Here is a 19,805-nt window from a genome sequence, read left to right as displayed (position 1 = left end):
CTCATAAATATAGCATAACACCACCGTTTCCACTCAGAAATCCCTTTTACGTATTCAATAATTGATCATGGAATTTAAATTTAATACATCCATTATATGGACCTACTCAATACGTCATTGTGCCCATTGAAACCTACAAACATTTACTTCCCCAATGAAAACAATTCATTATTATTTTTTTAAATATAATTTACGGCATACAATTTTCGACTTTATTAATATTTTGTAATAATATTCATTTTTGATAACGCGTCGTGTATTTTTCGTATACATTTAGGAACTTCCGGTAGAATTGATCGATTGATCAAGTCGTAGTAAATGAAAAATAATCTTTATTCATTCATTTACATATTAATATTTTTTGCTAGTATTGTGAGGGCTTATCTTTTTAAAAAAATTGATAATATTTGTCATTAAAGTATTGTATTATATTTTATTATATTTTATACGATTGTAGGTACTGCATGGGTCTTGATGATTTAAAAATTATGTTCAATAATGATATAATTTTTCACTTTAAAAAAACATGGCTCTTTTTATGCGTACACCGTATGATAAAATTATTTAAATCTTTATGTTCACTTTATGTAACTATGTAGGTACTATCTTTAATGTATGACTGTTTATTCAGTTCAGAACACAGTACATAACTTCAGTACCATTGATTTTAATAATTTCGTCGTAATACGGACGTTACGCACACACTAAAATTTCAACGGAATATGATATTTCCAGGCGACAACCGAGAATATAATATGACATATGGTTATAATGTAAACCTATTTACCTATGCAATATTGTAATGTATATAATGTTATGTATGAGACATTGGCATTTTTACATTTTCCAGACGACAACCGAGAATATGATATGACATATAGGTATATTATGGTTATAACTTATGACTATAGCGCGGATTTATATGCACCAAAAAGTATCAAAATTTCATATAATTTGCAATCAAAAGCGTAAAAATGTGTAACAAATACGCAGGAAAAACAATTTTAAATGCACGATTTTCATTTTATAATTATTACTATAATTAGTTTGTACATTTATATAAAGTATTTAAATAATTTAAAATAAATTAAACAACTCAGTGAATTTATCTTTATTTTAACTTCTACCTATTTAGTGCTTACAAAAGATATTTTTAAATTGTCTACTTGATGAAATATTATTTTATGCCTACCTTTTTTAACAAAAATTTAACCAACTTAAATATGCAATACATTTTAAATTTTGTCAAAATATGTATAATAACCTGTTAAATATGCAGGACTATGCAAAAAAAATGGTTATAGGTTTCAAACTATTATGAGTTGTTAATATTACTATTGAAAAAAGAAAATAATATACAATTGCATAAAAATCTGTGCTCTATAGTTATTATAAGTTAAATTTATATTATATATATATATATATATATATATAGTTTGTACCATGAAGCATTGGTATTTTTATTTTTTACATTGGAATTGCATGCAGAAAATAAAGTCAAACGCAATGTTATGTGCCGGACAATAAACGATAAACCAGTATCACTCAATCAGTATATATTATGTACCTAACTTGCACTTTAAGTGCCAGGACGCAAATAACATCTCAAAAAAAATTTACCAAAACAAAATTTGTTGTCTGGGACTCAACTAATATGTGTCCGACTTACTATCAAACTATGAAATAAAAATATTGTCTGTAATTTGTTGAAGGTGTTTTTTTCGGTGTTTTAATTTTGAAGCGAGTTATAAGTGTTTATAAGTTTGATAATTAATAAATTCACTTTAATTTTAAAATAAATGAAACTAAACACGAACTTTTAAACGTAAATGTATTATGTTACGTTCTTGTAAGATGACTAATTTATGTTAAAACATCTAATGCGGTGTACTCTTAATTTTAAAAATTAATTAAGATATTTATTTTATTTTGAGTTGATAGTACTTAAATGTTAATTTTTTTATACAGTAGTAGTTGACAACAAATCTACTCAAATATATATTATATGATTTCCAAAAAGTTTTTGGTACTAAAAGTTCTTTTTGTTCCAATACCGCAGTATCTTCTGCAGGAACCAGTATATTCTAAAGAGCAATTTTTATTTTCGGTTAACTGTAAATTCTGCATTTTTTAGCAATTTCATCTCGTCTGAACCCCAACAGCCAACAGTAGCACAGTCTTAAAAAATGCGTTGTATTTTCTTTATAAGTGAAATTAAATGTAGATGTAGATAGTTAATGGTAAAGCCAAAAACTTTCATGGTGAACCATTTGCCCACCCCACATGGTTCCTTCCCTGCTGGTATGTACCTGCAAGTAGATAAGTAAACTACATGATATTGTCTATAAAAATTAAACAATTCATTTTCAAAAAAAAAAAGTGTAACAATTTAATGTTATGACTTATTATAGTTTTTACAGTGGTGAAGAAAATCTAAATATGTATTTTAATACACAAACGATCGACGATGACTTTTGACTTTAAAGTTCAAACGGTAAAATGAGGAAAACACGGGCGGAAGAAACTGCAAATTGCAACAGTCATTATTTATTTCTAAAAAAACTAATAGCTATAACGATAATTATAGTTATATGCATCTATTCTGAAATCCAAACTGTATGATTATTTTAAATAAATGATCGTGAATGACTCTACACGAATGTAATAATATATTACATCGTTTATTGATGTGTACGTCTAGGAACTTATGTGTTTAATGCCTTTAGTCGTTTAGAAAGTTGCTTCGCGCACGTACGAAATTTTAATGAAAATAACCGTGAAAAGATATCATGTTCCCATTAAACTTTATTATAGAGCAATGTTCTGCTTTATTTGAACATTGTGTGTACCTACCTACAGTGTAATATTATCGAACTCGATTTGTCACGAGTCTCGACTAATAAATTATTAATTATTATCGAGGGTTTAATTCCTACAACACGATACGCGATAAAATAAAAGTCTACATCGGTGTGTGTGTGTGTGTGTGTGTGTGTGTGTGACGGTTAAAATAGGTAGGTAACAAATTGCATTAGCAATAAAAGCTAGTTAAGCGTAGGATTGAATTCATATTTGTATCGATCAAATATCAAAGCGAACCCTAATTTACATATAATTTCAAGTTATTTCAGGCGGGCTATCCAAATAAGAATTAAATAGCACTCTTTATTTCTATATCATACGTAGTATGTATTATACAGTATCAATATAACATCATTATTCATTGCTATGATATTATACGTATGTAATTGAAAATGCTTTGAAATTTAAAGTTAAAACATCCCCCCAAAAAAGTCGTAATTTTAACATTAAATATTAATCATTTTTCCATTACTAAAAAAATAGCTCCACGCCCCCATTGCATGCAATAAAAATAATCGTTTATATCTACTAATAAACAGTTTTGTGAAATACGAAAAAAATATTGTTTTATACTCATGTTCGATTTTCACTACGTTGAAAAAAATCCATCTACGCCGTGAAATGTTGTTCTTATGGTGTATGTAAAAAAAACTAACTTTAATCCACAGTGTACATTTCATGAAGTGGATACAAATGATCATCGATAGTATGCTTTAAAGAACCCCGTCAATGCCACAACATCACTTAAAGAAAAGAGCGATTTCGCTAAAAGGATGAAAATACACAAAAGAATGATTATATGGTTTACAAACCGTTGTTGATCAAGACAGAATATTTATTTGAACAAATAGACAATTCAAAAATATTATTTAACCGTAGATTGCAGGTTTATGCGATAAATTGTTACATAGATACATATTTAAGAGGGTTCATTTTATTTATTTATTTATTTGATTAAATTGAATTTTATGTAAACCGATTTAAACGTATTGTGTATATATTTAAGTAAAAATATTGTTTTCGTATAAACATATTAGATCCAGTCGGGTGGATTTGTTGTTGAAAAAATATGTTTATGGAATACATTCACGTCATGTCATGTCACAAACAGAAATGGAAATTGTGAAATTAAATATATATACAATACATATACATATTATACAAAATGGCATAATAGAACTATTTTATTACAACATTATTCGTACTAACTATAAATAATTCTCTCTGTTTATGCGAAATTAGCATAATACATTAATCTTAACCGAGCAATCATATACCCTCCACCATCGAATATAATATCGTCATATAGGTACCTACCTTAAAAAGTGAAGCATTTTAAAATTAAGCATATTAATTAATATAAATATGCGTATAAATTGTCTGCTCATAAATAACTATTAATATTCATATTTGGTACGTCAAATTATAAGTGAAATGGGGTTTTAAGAGAACATCTCTCTACAAAATATAACAACCTAAAATAATCTCCTTTGAATTAAGTAATTAATAATGTGCCATAGTAGAACCCTTTAATTTCGATTTGGGAGATGAGGTTTATATTATGCACTGCGTGTACGATAATATACAGAATGTGCTACGAATCTATAAATTTGAAAATTATAAGGTACTAGGGTAATATAGGTACTTTGTAATTATTACACGAACATAATAAACGATATTTATATGTTTATTTTAAACGTACCTATAAATATTAAATCAATATATTATTAGACAACTCTAAATATTATTTATACGTAATGAGTTTTCTAATAAAAATATTTCAAGATGTATCCTTACAGTAATTCAATGTATAAATGTAACATATTAAAATGTATTAATATAAAATAAAAACTAACTAACCAAAATTGGCATTAATTATGAGAATGTTGATGTAAACACTTTGTGAGGAATTCATGGGTGGGGGGTAGGGGTTCTGAGCTTCCATTTTTGTTTAGGACAGCAATGAAACAGTGTTTAAATGAAAAATAAATTAAGTATTTACACGAAATAATATACATGCATATTTACTTCGCGAAATAAATTATTTCATGGTTTTTTTTTTGTTACCTTTATTGACACAAGAAGGCGTTAAATATTTTTAAGTCACACCGCACATTTCTTCATACGGAATATTTGTTTAACGTGTAATGTTGACCAAACAACGATTTTTCGTAACGTTATACACCTTTTCCTCAAACGTAAGTACTCTATAACTTGGAATAATACTCTACAATTATCATCATTCGTCACAGCAGGGCTGTCCTTAGGGGGGGAGGGGCCCTGCGTTTGAAAAAAGTGGTAAAATTGGCTTATACCCTTGCGAAATCCTAGGGACGGCCCTGCGTCACAGAAATAAAGTCTACTTATGAGTCGTGAAATAATATTCGATTCGCTAATGTAAAGCGAAGTGTTATTCTGGATATTATAATATTATTATCAAAATAAAATCAACGCATACCGAGCGAAACTTGCACTTCGAAAATTGATTGAATCAAAAACAAAGCACAAAAACGATTAAAAGCCATTCGTGAAAGCTTTTTTTCAGTAATGCAATTATTAAAGTGGACGTTGTTTTTTTTAAATAAAATATCTCGTCTTTTAGGCATACTAAATAATTTTGACTAACAATGATGATATTATGTAACTAACTAAAGTTATATTTAAAATAATCTTATTTTTTTTATTAAATTCAATTCCGTGGTTCAATATTCCATGATAATTTCGTGTTGCCCAAAGGTTAGGTTAGTTATGAATACAACAATATAAAAAATAGTTATATCGGATGCTTTGAAGTTAAATATTGGAAAATCTTTCTTCAGTAACTGAATTTAAATAATATGATGCCATAACTCATAATACAGTCAACTCGCGATATAACGAATTTCAAGGGACCGAGAAAAAAATTCGTTAAATCGAAAGTTCGTTACATCGAAATTATATTATACCGCGATATTTTCAAGGGACCGGTAGTTTTATTCGTTATATCAAGATTTTCGTTATATCGATATTCGTTATATCGCGAGTTGACTGTATAAATAATTTAACCGTTGAAGACACACAGCTGATTCGAATAATCATTTAGGTATAAAACATATAATGTCGGTATAGGTATCACATAGACAACGCTGGTGAAATACGTTAAAATTATTTGTATGTTCGTTTTATCATTTCCGTTGCACGTCAGCAAAATAAAATGTAAAAAAAATGTGGCATCGTAGGTACGCAGTGTCGTGGGATTGGAATAAACATACGATTCAAAGCGAGCACGCGTGTGTATATGTGATATAGACAAAGCCTGGTGTGTATTGATTTGACGTTAATACGTATTTTTGGATTTCAATGTCTATAGTGGCTCTATACTATAGCTCGACAATATAATATATGAATTCCAGAATTACTACCGGCGGTGTCCAATTGATATATTCTATTATAGTGTGCTCTATACATACACTTGTATGTTATATATCAATGAGAATGTGAACAGTAGGTAGGTAACCTAGGCGATAGCTTCATACCACAGTTTATTATGACTATCAGATATTGGAAAAATATTACGTGTTTTCATTTTTCGTAACTAATGCACTTGCCTAGTGATGATATTATTCACGTTATCAGTATATTAGGTATGTTATTATACTTTCATGTTTAATAAAATGAATTTAAATATTAGGTACCTAAACGAAATCGTGTATCAGTTGTCACGTTACCAGCTCTTTTTGTATTCTTCTCGGATGGGAGCTGGTAAACACTACTCCACTCAACTAAACTGAAATTATCTAAAAAAAATTATCATTAATAAAATGTCCATTAACCAAACAATATTTTTATGTTTAAAATGTTTAGTTAAGATAATAACTGTGGGCGGCTAGTACAAATTATATTAAAATAAACTTCCATAGTAATTCTTATTGCCATCAGTATATTAGCAGGCGACGATCGTAAACAAGTCTTAGAAACATAATTAATTCGGAAATTTCATCGATTCTACAAATAAGGGCCATCTATAGATAGTTATAAAATATTTTTTATAAAAATACATTTCTCAGTTCTTCGTTTTATTTAATGATTCTAAATTAAAATATAATAAAACACCATCATAATCAGAAAACGTTCACTTTAAATTTGAAAGTTTTTTTTTTTTTTTTGTATTAAGAAAGACAATTTACAATCTGTACACAATAATTACAATAAAGCAAATTAGATAGAAAAAAAACAGAATAAAGTGACACGAATATCGTGTTGAGGAAGAAACCCAATGGTAACACCTCCTTAAATTTGAAAGTTAAAAATGATTTTGAACTCGTTCGAGATTTTGAGTTATTCAAAAGTTATTTGAGTACCAAACTACCAAATAAGAAAAGCATTAAACAAAATACACATTTCTCGTATAATTGAAATTATTATAATTTTAACACGTAGCTTTATTTGTAAATCATTCAATGTGACTATTATTATAACATAGTTTAGAATAAAAAATAATTCTAAAAGTTAATAACTGTATTCACTAACTATGGAAACATTATTAGGCTGATAATAAAAAATAATACTGGATTTTTTTTTTTATATTAAATGTTAAACTGTATAATATTATGACATAGGCCGTTTTAAATAACACCAATTATCAAAATCATTTAAATTTTCCTGTAATGTGCAATCATTAATTGAATCTATCAAATAATTTGGCGTCATCGCAGTAAACAATACAATATTACAGTATAATTTATAAGCTATAACCCGAATGTCATGTATAAATAAAAAATACAATGTTTTTGAATTTTTAATAGATGAAAGCCCCGAGGAAAACATCTGAAGGCTGAAAGAACACGGATATAGGCTATGAATGAAAATATTTATATTTTAGTTTAGTTTTAAGGAAACGAGCACAGTGATCAGTGGTCTAACTAAATACAATAATAAAATGTACTAAGTTATGATGTTTTTTAAACCTAGAACTGAGAGTTGAAATTACGCAGTATATAAAATATCTATAGTGAAAACAAAATATGTGTTATCTGCAAAAAAATTAAATTATATTACTATATGATTAGGTTCTTATTATAAAATTAAATCTAACTGATTATCAATACAAATGTTTTATTATTCGTTATTGAAAATATAAGTCAATAATTGGATTTATTTTGAATTAATTTATCATAAATGATTATTGATACATAATGAATTTATTATAAAAGTCGTGTACTGTTATCCAAGTACTTAACATGAATAAATTATCCATAAAAAAACTACATACAATATTTCTATACAAAAATGTCTTTATTACTCGTCGACTTAAACTGCAATAATGTTATCATTCAACCATTACAATGGGTTTCAGATACAACAATAACTAGTCAATATAGATAGTGTATATAGGTGTAGGTAATTTAGCATAATAATAAGAATTTTTCATCGTTTAGCACGAAGATAACAGTTTTAAAATGTCATTTTATTATCATTTAACTTCGTGGAACGTTTCAAGACAAATAATAGTGATGTTTCAAATATAACTAAAAAACAACTAGGAAGTCGTTCTGCTGTATTGTAGGTTTCAAGTGCAGTTACCGCGCCATTGACTATAGATATTAATATTAACTATTTTAGTACCAAATAGATACAATTAGCTACAATAAACCACTCTCAAAGTTGAAGACTAAAGCATTTTTCCTACTCCAAAACTAGATGACACTTATCAGGCACATAAAAAAACCGGCAAAGTCGCTATGCACTATATACGTATAATAGATATAGGTAGTGTATATCGGTGTTTCTTAAACTGTGTTCCACGGAGATCTTTTCAGGGTTTCATGAAACTCATGTGCTTTTATTGATTTATATTTGTGAAGTCCTGCTTGTCTGTTATTTAAAATATTATTTGAATTAAATACAGTATACACAGCATTATTATATGAAATTATTATAATTTTTAATTAAAATAGTCCTTAGATAAAATAAAGCATTAAAAGTATTGAAACGATGTAAGACTTCTAATTTTTGAGCTGTAATAACTTATTGTTAAAAGCTAAAAAAAAAAACAGCTAAAAAGTTTAAAAAAAAATAGGGATTCCACGATTAAAGTGGACAGAAAAAAGCGTTCCACGGATAAAAAAGTTTAAGAAACGCCAGTGTATATTATCATCATTAAGTAGCTGTCTGTGCAATGGATGTATTATTTATTTAATTACATACGAAAAGCGATTATGAGTGGAGGCTATGTCAATCTATTTTTCTAAGGATATTTCAAAATGTATTTATATTATTATTAGTAATTTGTTCTGCAATTAGTATATATTACCTAGTGTACGGTATGTTGAACTAAGTTTTGCCTAAAGCATCGCACAGATTTATTATATTATTAGTTGTTAATTATTATATAATATTAAGTATTATAATAATTATTGACTATTGTTAAACTTACACTAATATGAATTTTTTTTCTTCAAGCAAGTATATCATAATAATTAAATTCGTTATTTTTCGTTAAGATATATCCAATGTTGTCAAAAGTCTAACTTATAAAAAAATTTGCATATTATTATGATATAGGTAATAGGTACTATTGATATTCATAGAATGTTTTATGCCTTGTATTAAATATTTAATCTTCAGCTATTAAAATTAAAAAAACCTGTGGAATTATAACATTGAATTAGAAAATAAATTGTAAATGTTCGTGTTTTTGACGGAATTAGGTTAAAAATCGAACTTCAAACGCTTATAAAGAAAAATGTTTCTATAAATATCTGATATTTTTCAAATGCTAAAATTAAAACTTATGAAGAACCTTGTATTAAATTGTCAAGCTTTTTAACTGACTATAAACATAGATGAATTTTTTTCAAAAAAATGGAAATTTTTAAATGCCTATAAGTAACTTAAAAGTAATCTAAATATTTTGAAAATTTCATTGTGTATAGAAATTTTAATTTACTTTTTATTAGAACGTTTCAAACTTCTTTGAATTAAAACAAAATAACTAAAGTCGTTTAAGGATAAATCTTTAAATATCCAATTTCGTCAAAATTAGAACTTCAAACGCACAATGTATTATATCAAGTAATATAATACAATGTATCATACGTTACGCAGATTACGCCATACTTTTTTTTATTTCAGTAAGAAAAACTTATGAGAAATATTGTATCACATTTCTAGCCTTATAAAAATGTATAGCTGCAAGTATACCTACCTACATTTTCATTTTTAAACTGCTACAACATATTATATGCATATATACTTTACAAACTATATTTTCTTGATTTTGACGAATTTTGTTAAAATTTGTATTGCAAAGTTCAAACGTCCATAAAAAAAATATAATATTTTTTTATATTTGTAATTGTTAGTGGAAGAACTAACGAGGAACTTGCAATAAAACATTTTATTACAATCAAAAAAACTACTTCAAATGTCTATAAATACACAAAATATTCTTAAAACCCAAAAATTAATATTTGGTTAAAAATATGTCATGTCTACAGTTGTTCATAATTTTACGAATTAAATTTAAAACACAAAATTGATTTTGTTGAAAACTAACTTAGCATAAATATTATAGTTTTCTTGTTATTTTGTTTTTGTTTTTCCCGATAATTCTGAAAAGTACAATGAATTTTTAGTTAAAAATAAAGTACCAAAATACCAACTAGATAGAACTTGCTTCCAGAAACCACCCTCGTAGTTATGCTTTTCCTAAAAATTACGAAAGACACAAAGAACAAGTCGTTGTAGAAAGTCACCCTATTCAGAATCTAAAAATAAACAATATAGGTTTAAACACAAACACACATTATTGTAAAATCAATACGTTTATCGCACTACTCAGAATTTAATATATTTTTTAAATTAAATTATTTGTTTAAAGCATGACGGACATGAAATATTTTATATTTTAACAGTATAACCTAGCTAAGTAGGTACTATAATATATAATATTATATAATATAATTATATGTCTGTATAACAAATGTGCCATTAGAGAACATACCTAAAAGATAATATACTATAGAGATACTATTTTCTCCCAATGTTTTATAGTTGTGCATCTCGTCGAAAGAGAACGATAGTTGATGTGACATTTTTATCGAATTTCTATTCGATTACCCGAAGAGCAAAGTAGATGTATTATATCACAGTTTGAATAATCGTGTTCAAAAGATGTGCGTATTTTTGAATAAAAAGCTTGTATTATTGGAGTGAAACTTCGTTACGAAACAAGCAAAAACATGGGATTTCTCCTGACAGGTTTTTGACAGATTTCTCGCGGTACGAATTTAAAATAGGACAGACGTTGCCATGGTAGCGGTTAATTAAATGTTTATTTTAACATATTTATTCAACACGTCTTGTAATAAATTGTTGTTTATCAATTTTCAGGATTCAATTGATACCATGATTATTTTTGTTACCTATATAAATTTTATTCCCCCGAAAGAAAGTTGTACCATGGTTGATATATAAAGGTTATTGCATATCGACTCGGATTGTTATCATCAGAAACAAAATGGCTGCGTAAAGGTATATCAGAAATATTAATTTTTCTTATCATCAAAAATACGCTGACCAAAAGCTAACAAATTCAAAATTCCGCGCATGCATACTTGATTACTATTGGCTCCCTTCACGGCTGCCATTTTTGTTTTTATCATAAGATATTTGATTGAGAAGGGGTATATATGCAATAACCTTGTATATTTCCACCATGAGTCTTACCTTCTTTGTACCTTTTGTCATAAGTTCTATAAAATATAAATAAGACAAGAAGTGAGATTGATTGACGCAGATTTATTTTTTATCAGTCAGATGGCATAAAACATCACTCGGCACTCATCCTTGTTGGAACCTCATTCTCGTTTCACTTATCTCCCTTATAAGTTCAAGATGGATTATTTTTAATTTAAACGTGACAATTTTTGCGAACAAAAAATTGGTGTACCTCGTTTTGTACATGATTTTTTTTAAAAGCGAGTGCTCATTAATATTTCCTTACCACAAGACTTACGATATAAAATTTTAGTGTTATACGGAATTCAACCACCCAAAATATTTTGATAATTATTAAAAATATCGTTAAATACCACCGACGCGCGACGTTCATATACCTACTTACATATTTAATTTAAACTTAAAATTAGAATTTAATCTAATTAATTAGTTTATAAAAACTGTGTGCGTGCGGAATTTAATTTTGGCGACAATATTTAAAGATATTAAAAGCAAAAAATGTAAATCAAGTAGAAAGAGTGAAAAATAAAACTAAAAACTTAGGTTCATCCATTTTTTTTATTTTTAAATTTTTAAATTTTCATTTTTCTAAAACATTTTTATTAAATAAATTTAATAATGTTACTGTATCTACGGATAATAATATGATTGCAATTAATTTATTGTTCTTATCATATTTTATGAATACCACGTCTTATTGTCGTTATCAGACACTCAGGTCTCATACCATATGACAATATTATACCTTCTCGTATTTTAAGGTGGGCGGATGGTTTACATAATAATATATATAACATTTCATTATTTCAATACCTGAACAATAAATAAAAACTAATATCATATAAATTTACCAAAACAATCTAAATAGTTTTTATAAAATAAAAAATATATGTTTTTAGATCTTTCATATTTCTATAACAAGAGTAGATACAATATAATTCTTAAAATGTCCAATTACATAATAGGTATTTCCAATAGTTTTTTCGTCCAAGAAGTATTTTCAAACGTAAAATGTTTACGGTTTTTCTGAAAATGTGCAATTGACAGTTCTCAATTCTAATTGAAATAATGTAAGACAGACATCAAGATAAAAGTATAATATTTTATATCCTGCCTGTTTTTAATCAATTTAAAATATCAACTAACTGTCATAATTTTGTTCACGTATAGTCTACATGCCGTACATAAAATCACGATGACATAGGTACATTTTGTTTATAATATAGTTTCGAATTTAATCAAATATACTGACTATAGGGCTAACTTTGAGCAGTTGTATTCTATACGCGTCTGGCGAATTATAGAAATTAGTTTTTTTTATATAAAAATGTAAAACTAAACTTTAACTTGAGTTCTAAAATGTACATAAAAAAAGTTACGTAAATATTCAAATTCCAAGAAGTTTATACAAAAATATTGGCAATAAATACATTTAACTCGACTCTTGATAATTGCAATTGAGGTCAACGCGGGGCAACGTTAATGCAATAATATCTAAATTGGAAAATTGCATATTATAGTCAAATATAATGAAACAAAAAATTCCAAAGGCGTATAAATACCGTTAATAATTTCATATCTTCGATACCTACTGTTTTAAATCCGTTGCTTAATTTTTGTTGACGACTGTATTTCCTATACACGTGTACTAAAAGACTGGTAATTTCCGTTCATGAAATATGATCCTTTTTTTTGCACATTCATTCTCGTATATAAAATAAACAAACACTCGAAATTAAATCAGACGATCCTGTGTTTAAAAACATTTACATTTTATTGTTAATCTAACAGACATTCGTAGATATTTATTTTAGTATCAGACGTATCAGTAGGTATCTTTAATTGGAGTAAGAACCAATACTTAATAGATTATCTGCTTATTAAAAACAGAAAATCGACTTTTAACAAATACCTTTGTATACAATAAAAAATATATACTTAGGTACTTGAAATATAATATACTATGCAGTATGCAGGAATAGGCCTATCGATGTAAAAATACCGTATATTTTTATTTATTGTTTGTACCTAATTTATATTAAACGTGTATTAAATTATAATAGGTATAGTTAATTTTTATATACTATACTCAAACTTAATATATTTTAGAAGTTATACAAATTACATAAACATTTAACAATGAAAAAATAAAATTTGTGTTCAGTAAATATTTAGATTTCAGATAGGTACCTACAGTTACTTCAAGTTCAAATTAACAAGCAATCAGAAATTAAATTCATAATTCATTACTAAAAAAAGTTAATGATTATAATTAACCAAGTTAAAGATACAATATATTAATACATTAGAACCGCAATAACTAATTATGTAACCAATAACAATTTTAACAAACATAACTAATAGCACTTAAATATTGGTACATAAACAATAAAAATAATAATAATATTAATTATTATATACATCGTGTATATTAGGTATATATTTAATTATCACTGCCTAGGTCTGCTAGTTCTACTATAACTCCATGACTCAAATAAATTTAACCCTGCACGAATGTTAAGTTTTGATTTTGAAGGTATGGTAGGTATCTACTATAGGCTATACATTTTTACATAATTTGGCATTGTGCTAATTATAATCAATTATATGGATCTTGTAAAACAGAACTACTAATTAGGAAATTATTGGTATGAGAAAGTATTGCATAATATATTTTTAATACGGACTTAAATACAAATTGCATATTTTCTGAACTTTCTAAAATATTGGTTTTCAAGCCAAAAAATTCGTTTCATACATGAACGAATTGAAAAAAAAAACATTTTTATTTAGCTTTTTTAAAACTTTTTGATTTTTAGAATCTCATTCAGTATCTCAAAATAAATCTGGATTATAATATACTAATATATTATATTATATGCTTATATTTTAGTTTATTTTGTATTTGGTAATGTTAAAAATAAATAACCCACTAATAAGTTTCTTACTTTTTTATTTCTTAGTAGGTCTCTACAATAGAACTTATATAGGCAATATCTAATATCTATGTAGGTATTATACTCGATGTGAAATCAAGATCTTTCTCAAATAATTAAATAAAATAAGTACACATAAATAAACTAATATTTCATGATAAAGAAAAATATTCACCTGATAATATATTTGATTGTGTTTTTTATATGCTGACAATTGGGGTAACTATAATGTGATGTGGAATGCCTAAGTGGTTCCGTAGCCCATGGCTGGTTTACTAATACCATAAATATTAAATTTTTAGTGCACCGTCCAGAACACTGCTTACTCGTATATTCGATTATTTAAAGACGTACTGGCTTTCAGGACAAGAATACAGTTGATTAACGACGGGTGACGGTCGACACAATTTGTTAATCAAATAAAACACAATATATTATTTTAAGTTATAATTTTGAAATACAAGCATCGAAACATATAATAAAAATCTGTAATCAATAGTACAAAATAAGTAAATTATTCTGCTTGAGACTATAGTTGTTCATACTGGGAATTTATATTATAAGCACTACGCAGCTGTTACGAAGTTCATGACTTACTTGAGTTCTACAGTTGGATTGGAAAATGTGGGATGCTAGACAAGGTCTGACTGAGTTTCACTCATTGGGATTGCTTAAGGTACGGCCCCACTGAACGCGATTTGCGATGCGAGCGTTTATGCGAGCGATATTTTTCAGCGATTTTTACGATTTTGGTGGGGCCAGTCCCGCGTTTTTATTGTTTTGTGGCGAATGGTTTTAATCGCCAAGATGACTTCGTTCAATTCAAACCGCGTGCGTAAAATACTTTTGTCCGAAAGTTCTGCTTCAATAGAAGCAAAAGTTGAAATGTTTAAAGAACGTTTATGGGTACATGAATTAAATACAAATAGAGAAAAAGAAGGTGAATATCATACTCTTTTTTCTAAACTAAAAAAGCATCCAGACAAGTTTTTTGAGTACTGCCGTATGGATGAAGAAACTTTCAACATAGTTCTTGATGCTATTAAAGATACTATACAGAAATCAGAAACAAATTTTCGAAAGCCTATATCATCAGAAGAGAGGCTTTTAGTTACTCTGAGGTAAGTAAATATCAAATTAAAACCTACATTTTTTTACTTATAATTCTAAATAATTAAAACAAGTATCAAAACATGTTCAAAACCAACTTGGTCATATATTAAAACAATAAGTAAATTAATATTAAATGTAGGCCACATAAAAAAAATATAAACATAATATTAAATTATGACAGCTGATTACAAATGTAATAACAATATACCTAATAGGTATCAAATATGTAATAGCATAATAAATGAAAAAAAACAATTAATTATCTTCAATAAAATTGACTTTAAAAAGTTATAATCATATTAAATTAAATACTAGGTCTAGGTGTAGCGTCTTGCAATAACAAAAACTTAAATATTTTTAAAAAATCAAAATTAAAAAACAATTCATTAGCGTCTTGCTATAAAATTACTTAAATTATTTTAAATAATTAAAATTTAAAAAAAAATTTTAAAAACAATTAATTAGCGTCTTGCTATAAAATTACTTAAATAATCAACGTTAAAAAAAAACTTTAAGAAAAATTAGTTTCGAAAGTTTGTGTTCCCTCATTATTTATTTGCCATTGGGCACTATATGGAAAACTGCTGACCACGGTTGTTTGATTTGTCGTTGGTGTTGATTGTAATATATTTAAAGTTTCTTGAAGTAAAATCTCTTGAAATTTAATTTTTGTCCTCATTTTCTGTGTTTGCGATAATTTTTTTAGATCAGGCAATAAACTTTTTAAAAATAACAAATCCTCATCTTCTTTTTCTTCGTTTTCTAAAAGTTTAAGTTTTTTAGCTTCCATATTTAATAATTCCCGTCTAAAATTATTTACTGCCGTTTGTCTATGTGGTACATCGTAGTTTCTTCTTTTTAATCCACCTGCAGGACTTACATCGGAGTCTGTATTATCTAGATCGGCATCAATAATATTCGAACTATATTGTGTAAAATTATCATTATCTTGAGTCTGGCACACATCATATGCATGCGATGAATTTGACTCAATGTCTACTTCTTCTGACGAGTTGAAATTCGATGTAATGTTTGTGGAACGAGTTCTTGTTTGCATTGTATTTCGTAAATATGACAAACATTTAAATAACGGCCACGTAGAATTACTAACATCCTCAGCTCCAGCTCCCGATTTTCCTAAAGGATGTTTTTTCAATTCAGCGCGATAATAGTCCCTCATATTTTTCCATTTTGCTTTCAGTGTTTCCGCTAGAAATATTTATTTAGTTTTTAAAAATACTAATGTACTGTCTAAAGTTATACATAGAAAATAGGTAAATAATGGCTAATGCATAGTCAATCACAAATATTTTATTTAAAAATGACATTAATTCAAACTACGTTACTAATGTCTAATTTTAAAACAAATTATTTCAATTGCAATAATATCAGTTCAACTAGTTTAAGTTCAAAACCTATTAACATTTAAATGTATGTTTTAGATTTTTGGCTACTGGTTGTAGTTTTAGAAGCTTAGCTTTCACCTTTAGAATGGGAAAAACTACTATTTCAAAAATTGTAGTAGAGACATGTAGTGCTATTTGGGATAAATTATTACCTACTTATTTGCCGGAACCTACAGTTGATATGTGGAAATCAAATTCCAAAGATTTTTATAAAAATTGGAATTTTCCGAATTGCCTCGGAAGCATCGATGGAAAACATATAAGGATTAATCAGCCACAAAATTCGGGTTCAATGTACTACAATTACAAGCATTTTTTTTCTATACATCTACTTGCTGTTTCTGATGCAAATTACAAATTTGTGATGGTTGACATTGGTGCGTATGGCAGGGAAAGCGACGGCGGAGTTTTAAAAAATTCAGAATTTTTCAAAAAACTTCAAAATAAAGAACTAAATATTCCTAATAATGCAGAACTTCCAAATACCAACATCAAAGTTCCATACACATTCATAGGCGATGAAGCATTTTCATTATTAGTTAATATATTACGACCATATCCTGGCAAACAACTCATAAATAATAATAAAAAAAAAGTATTTAATTACAGACTTTCTCGGGCAAGGCGCACAGTTGAAAATACTTTTGGGATTCTATCCTCGAAGTGGAGAATATTAAATAAAGCCATCGAAACTAATATTGAAAATGCTATTATAATTACAAGAGCAGTATGCATATTGCACAATGTAGTATTAACGCATAATAAGCAACCAATACAAAATATTATTCAAAGTTTATCTGAAGAAAAAATTGCTAATATCTCTGACGGCAGAAGAAATAATAGATTTAGTACAGATGCCAGAGAAATATTCGCCGACTATTTTATTAGTGAGTATGGTTCAGTTCCTTGGCAAATGGACTATATTTAACAGAAGGTAGATAATGTAACTTTGATAATATCATATAGAAATAGGTATTACATTTTTAAAATATTTATTTGACTTTTGTCACAGGTATCAATTTATTTTTTAAATTTTAAAACGTTTAATACCTATAGGATAGGGACATACCTAGGTATATTATTATATATTTTGTTCATTTTTTTTTTAACTTTATTTCGTTATTAAACTTATTTACCTATAGTGAAATATACTGCGACGATGTAATAATTGTTCTTCAATTTTAAATTTCAATCAAATCGTATTACTATTTTAAAACCAAATATAAACAGGAATAATTATTATTTTCATTTAAACCGTAGGTCTGGATTATTTATATTTTGTATTTGTGTACATTATAATTTATAAGTAGCTGCTCGTATATTAGACTTCGACTTTATTATTAAAAATAGAATAATAACATATGGTCAGCTTATTCAATTGATTCAAATGTAATTTCCCAATCGGTTATCTATAATATTCTATCGAGTAATTTTTAATAATTTTTATTTATAATCAATGTATATGGTTGTAAATGTTCAATAAGCTATATGTATCAGAATAATATTATATTGTAATACCAATAGGTACCTAATGACTGATGTACGAATGTACGATGTACCTATACTTTTTATAAAGTTCGCAATATTGCTTATTATAATATTACTTAATTATTTATTCCTTATAAGTTTATATAACTTATACTTAATTCTTATTTCTTAATACTTTTAAGTGTTTAATAAATAAAGCTATATGCCAATATACGTAATATGTAAAATATTAAAATAAAGTGAACTTGGATACCTAATTTATATTTTGTATTTATTTTTGTAATATAACCTGTATTGTACCTACTTACCATCTACAATCATCTCTTTGCTTAAATCAGACCAACACTGTTGAATAATGGTCCTACTTCTATGACCAGCATGGCGAGGGTTCCAAATTGGTTCTTTTAAAAAAACTGCAGCAGCTAATTTTTCTGAATCAACCGACATCGTGGACTTTTCAAGAACGATTAATCGCATGAAAACAAACTATTTTGATTTATCTGCGTTAAAAGCGATATATCGTAAAACGCAAAACGCGAAACGCTGACAGTGTGGCCACGTCATAGTTATTCTATAATTTTGATAAAATCGTAAAAACGCAAAACGCAATCGCAAAACGCAAAATCGCAAATCGCGTTCAGTGGGGCCGTACCTTTACGCTGTATGACCAAATTAGACATTGGCATTGGCAATTTTGAAATCAATTAGAAGTTATTAACATTATGCTCAATGGAATGTTATAATTAAAATGTAAAATGTTTATTTTGAATTTTATAATTTTATTATTTTTCCTGGGTGGCCAATGTCCAACTCAAACGTACATATTTATACTTGAAAACAAAATGAGAGTCATACAATGGAATAAAAACAAATATAATTAAGTACAGAATGTTAAGAGTACCAAAATAAAATTTAAATTCCTGAACATTGTCAACATATGACATTGGCCCTTCTTGCACCAAGCCACATAATATATAATATAATACGTATAGGTGAATGTGTACAACTGCCCTAAAAAGTAATAGTTCATATACCATTATTATCATTATACCCTACACATGTATTATATTATATTTGCACGTTTAATTTTAGGAATTAAATAATTATAATCATGTGTAAATAGCTAAGTGTAGTATAAGGTTAAGACTCACTTGGCAATTTCATCTTCCTCCTCAACTTCCAATGTCACACGGTCGTGTCCTTTGTATATGTACTTGTAGATATACATGACACTCTTTATGGATGTGCATATCTCGACGTTGATGTGCGCGTCGTACTT

General features: G+C 27.2%; 3 protein-coding genes across 3 annotated transcripts in view; 2 read left to right on the top strand and 1 right to left on the bottom strand.

The window, feature by feature from the left end:
* LOC100158683 (galactosylgalactosylxylosylprotein 3-beta-glucuronosyltransferase P) overlaps positions 1-19,805 on the top strand; it is a 60,768-nt gene that overhangs the window by 10,033 nt on the left and 30,930 nt on the right. The window lies entirely within an intron of this gene.
* Positions 14,488-18,623, top strand: LOC103310210 (protein ALP1-like). Its single transcript, XM_008187707.3, has 2 exons — positions 14,488-15,640; positions 17,075-18,623. Exons 1-2 carry the CDS (start codon positions 15,309-15,311, stop codon positions 17,964-17,966), a joined length of 1,224 nt encoding a protein of 407 aa, XP_008185929.1. The 5' UTR covers positions 14,488-15,308; the 3' UTR covers positions 17,967-18,623.
* On the bottom strand, positions 15,862-19,185 carry LOC107884505. Its single transcript, XM_016806769.2, has 2 exons — positions 18,835-19,185; positions 15,862-16,841 (listed from the first exon to the last, which is right to left on the bottom strand). Exons 1-2 carry the CDS (start codon positions 19,001-19,003, stop codon positions 16,144-16,146), a joined length of 867 nt encoding a protein of 288 aa, XP_016662258.2. The 5' UTR covers positions 19,004-19,185; the 3' UTR covers positions 15,862-16,143.

Source organism: Acyrthosiphon pisum, chromosome X, assembly GCF_005508785.2.
Source record: "Acyrthosiphon pisum isolate AL4f chromosome X, pea_aphid_22Mar2018_4r6ur, whole genome shotgun sequence".
In the NCBI taxonomy this organism is placed as follows: Eukaryota; Metazoa; Arthropoda; class Insecta; order Hemiptera; family Aphididae; genus Acyrthosiphon; species Acyrthosiphon pisum.
The sequence above is the reverse complement of the archived record's forward strand: the minus strand, read 5'-3'. Positions and strand labels throughout refer to the sequence as shown.

What these genes read in the sequence shown, in the direction of transcription:
- LOC107884505 (XM_016806769.2), bottom strand. Translation starts at nt 19,003, where the DNA reads ATGCGATTAATCGTTCTTGAAAAGTCCACGATGTCGGTTGATTCAGAA. An exon ending in CAAAGAGATGATTGTAGATG is followed by an intron (nt 16,842 to 18,834) that starts GTAAGTAGGTAC and finishes AAATATTTCTAG; the next exon opens with CGGAAACACTGAAAGCAAAA.
- LOC103310210 (XM_008187707.3), top strand. Translation starts at nt 15,309, where the DNA reads ATGGTTTTAATCGCCAAGATGACTTCGTTCAATTCAAACCGCGTGCGT. An exon ending in AGGCTTTTAGTTACTCTGAG is followed by an intron (nt 15,641 to 17,074) that starts GTAAGTAAATAT and finishes TGTATGTTTTAG; the next exon opens with ATTTTTGGCTACTGGTTGTA.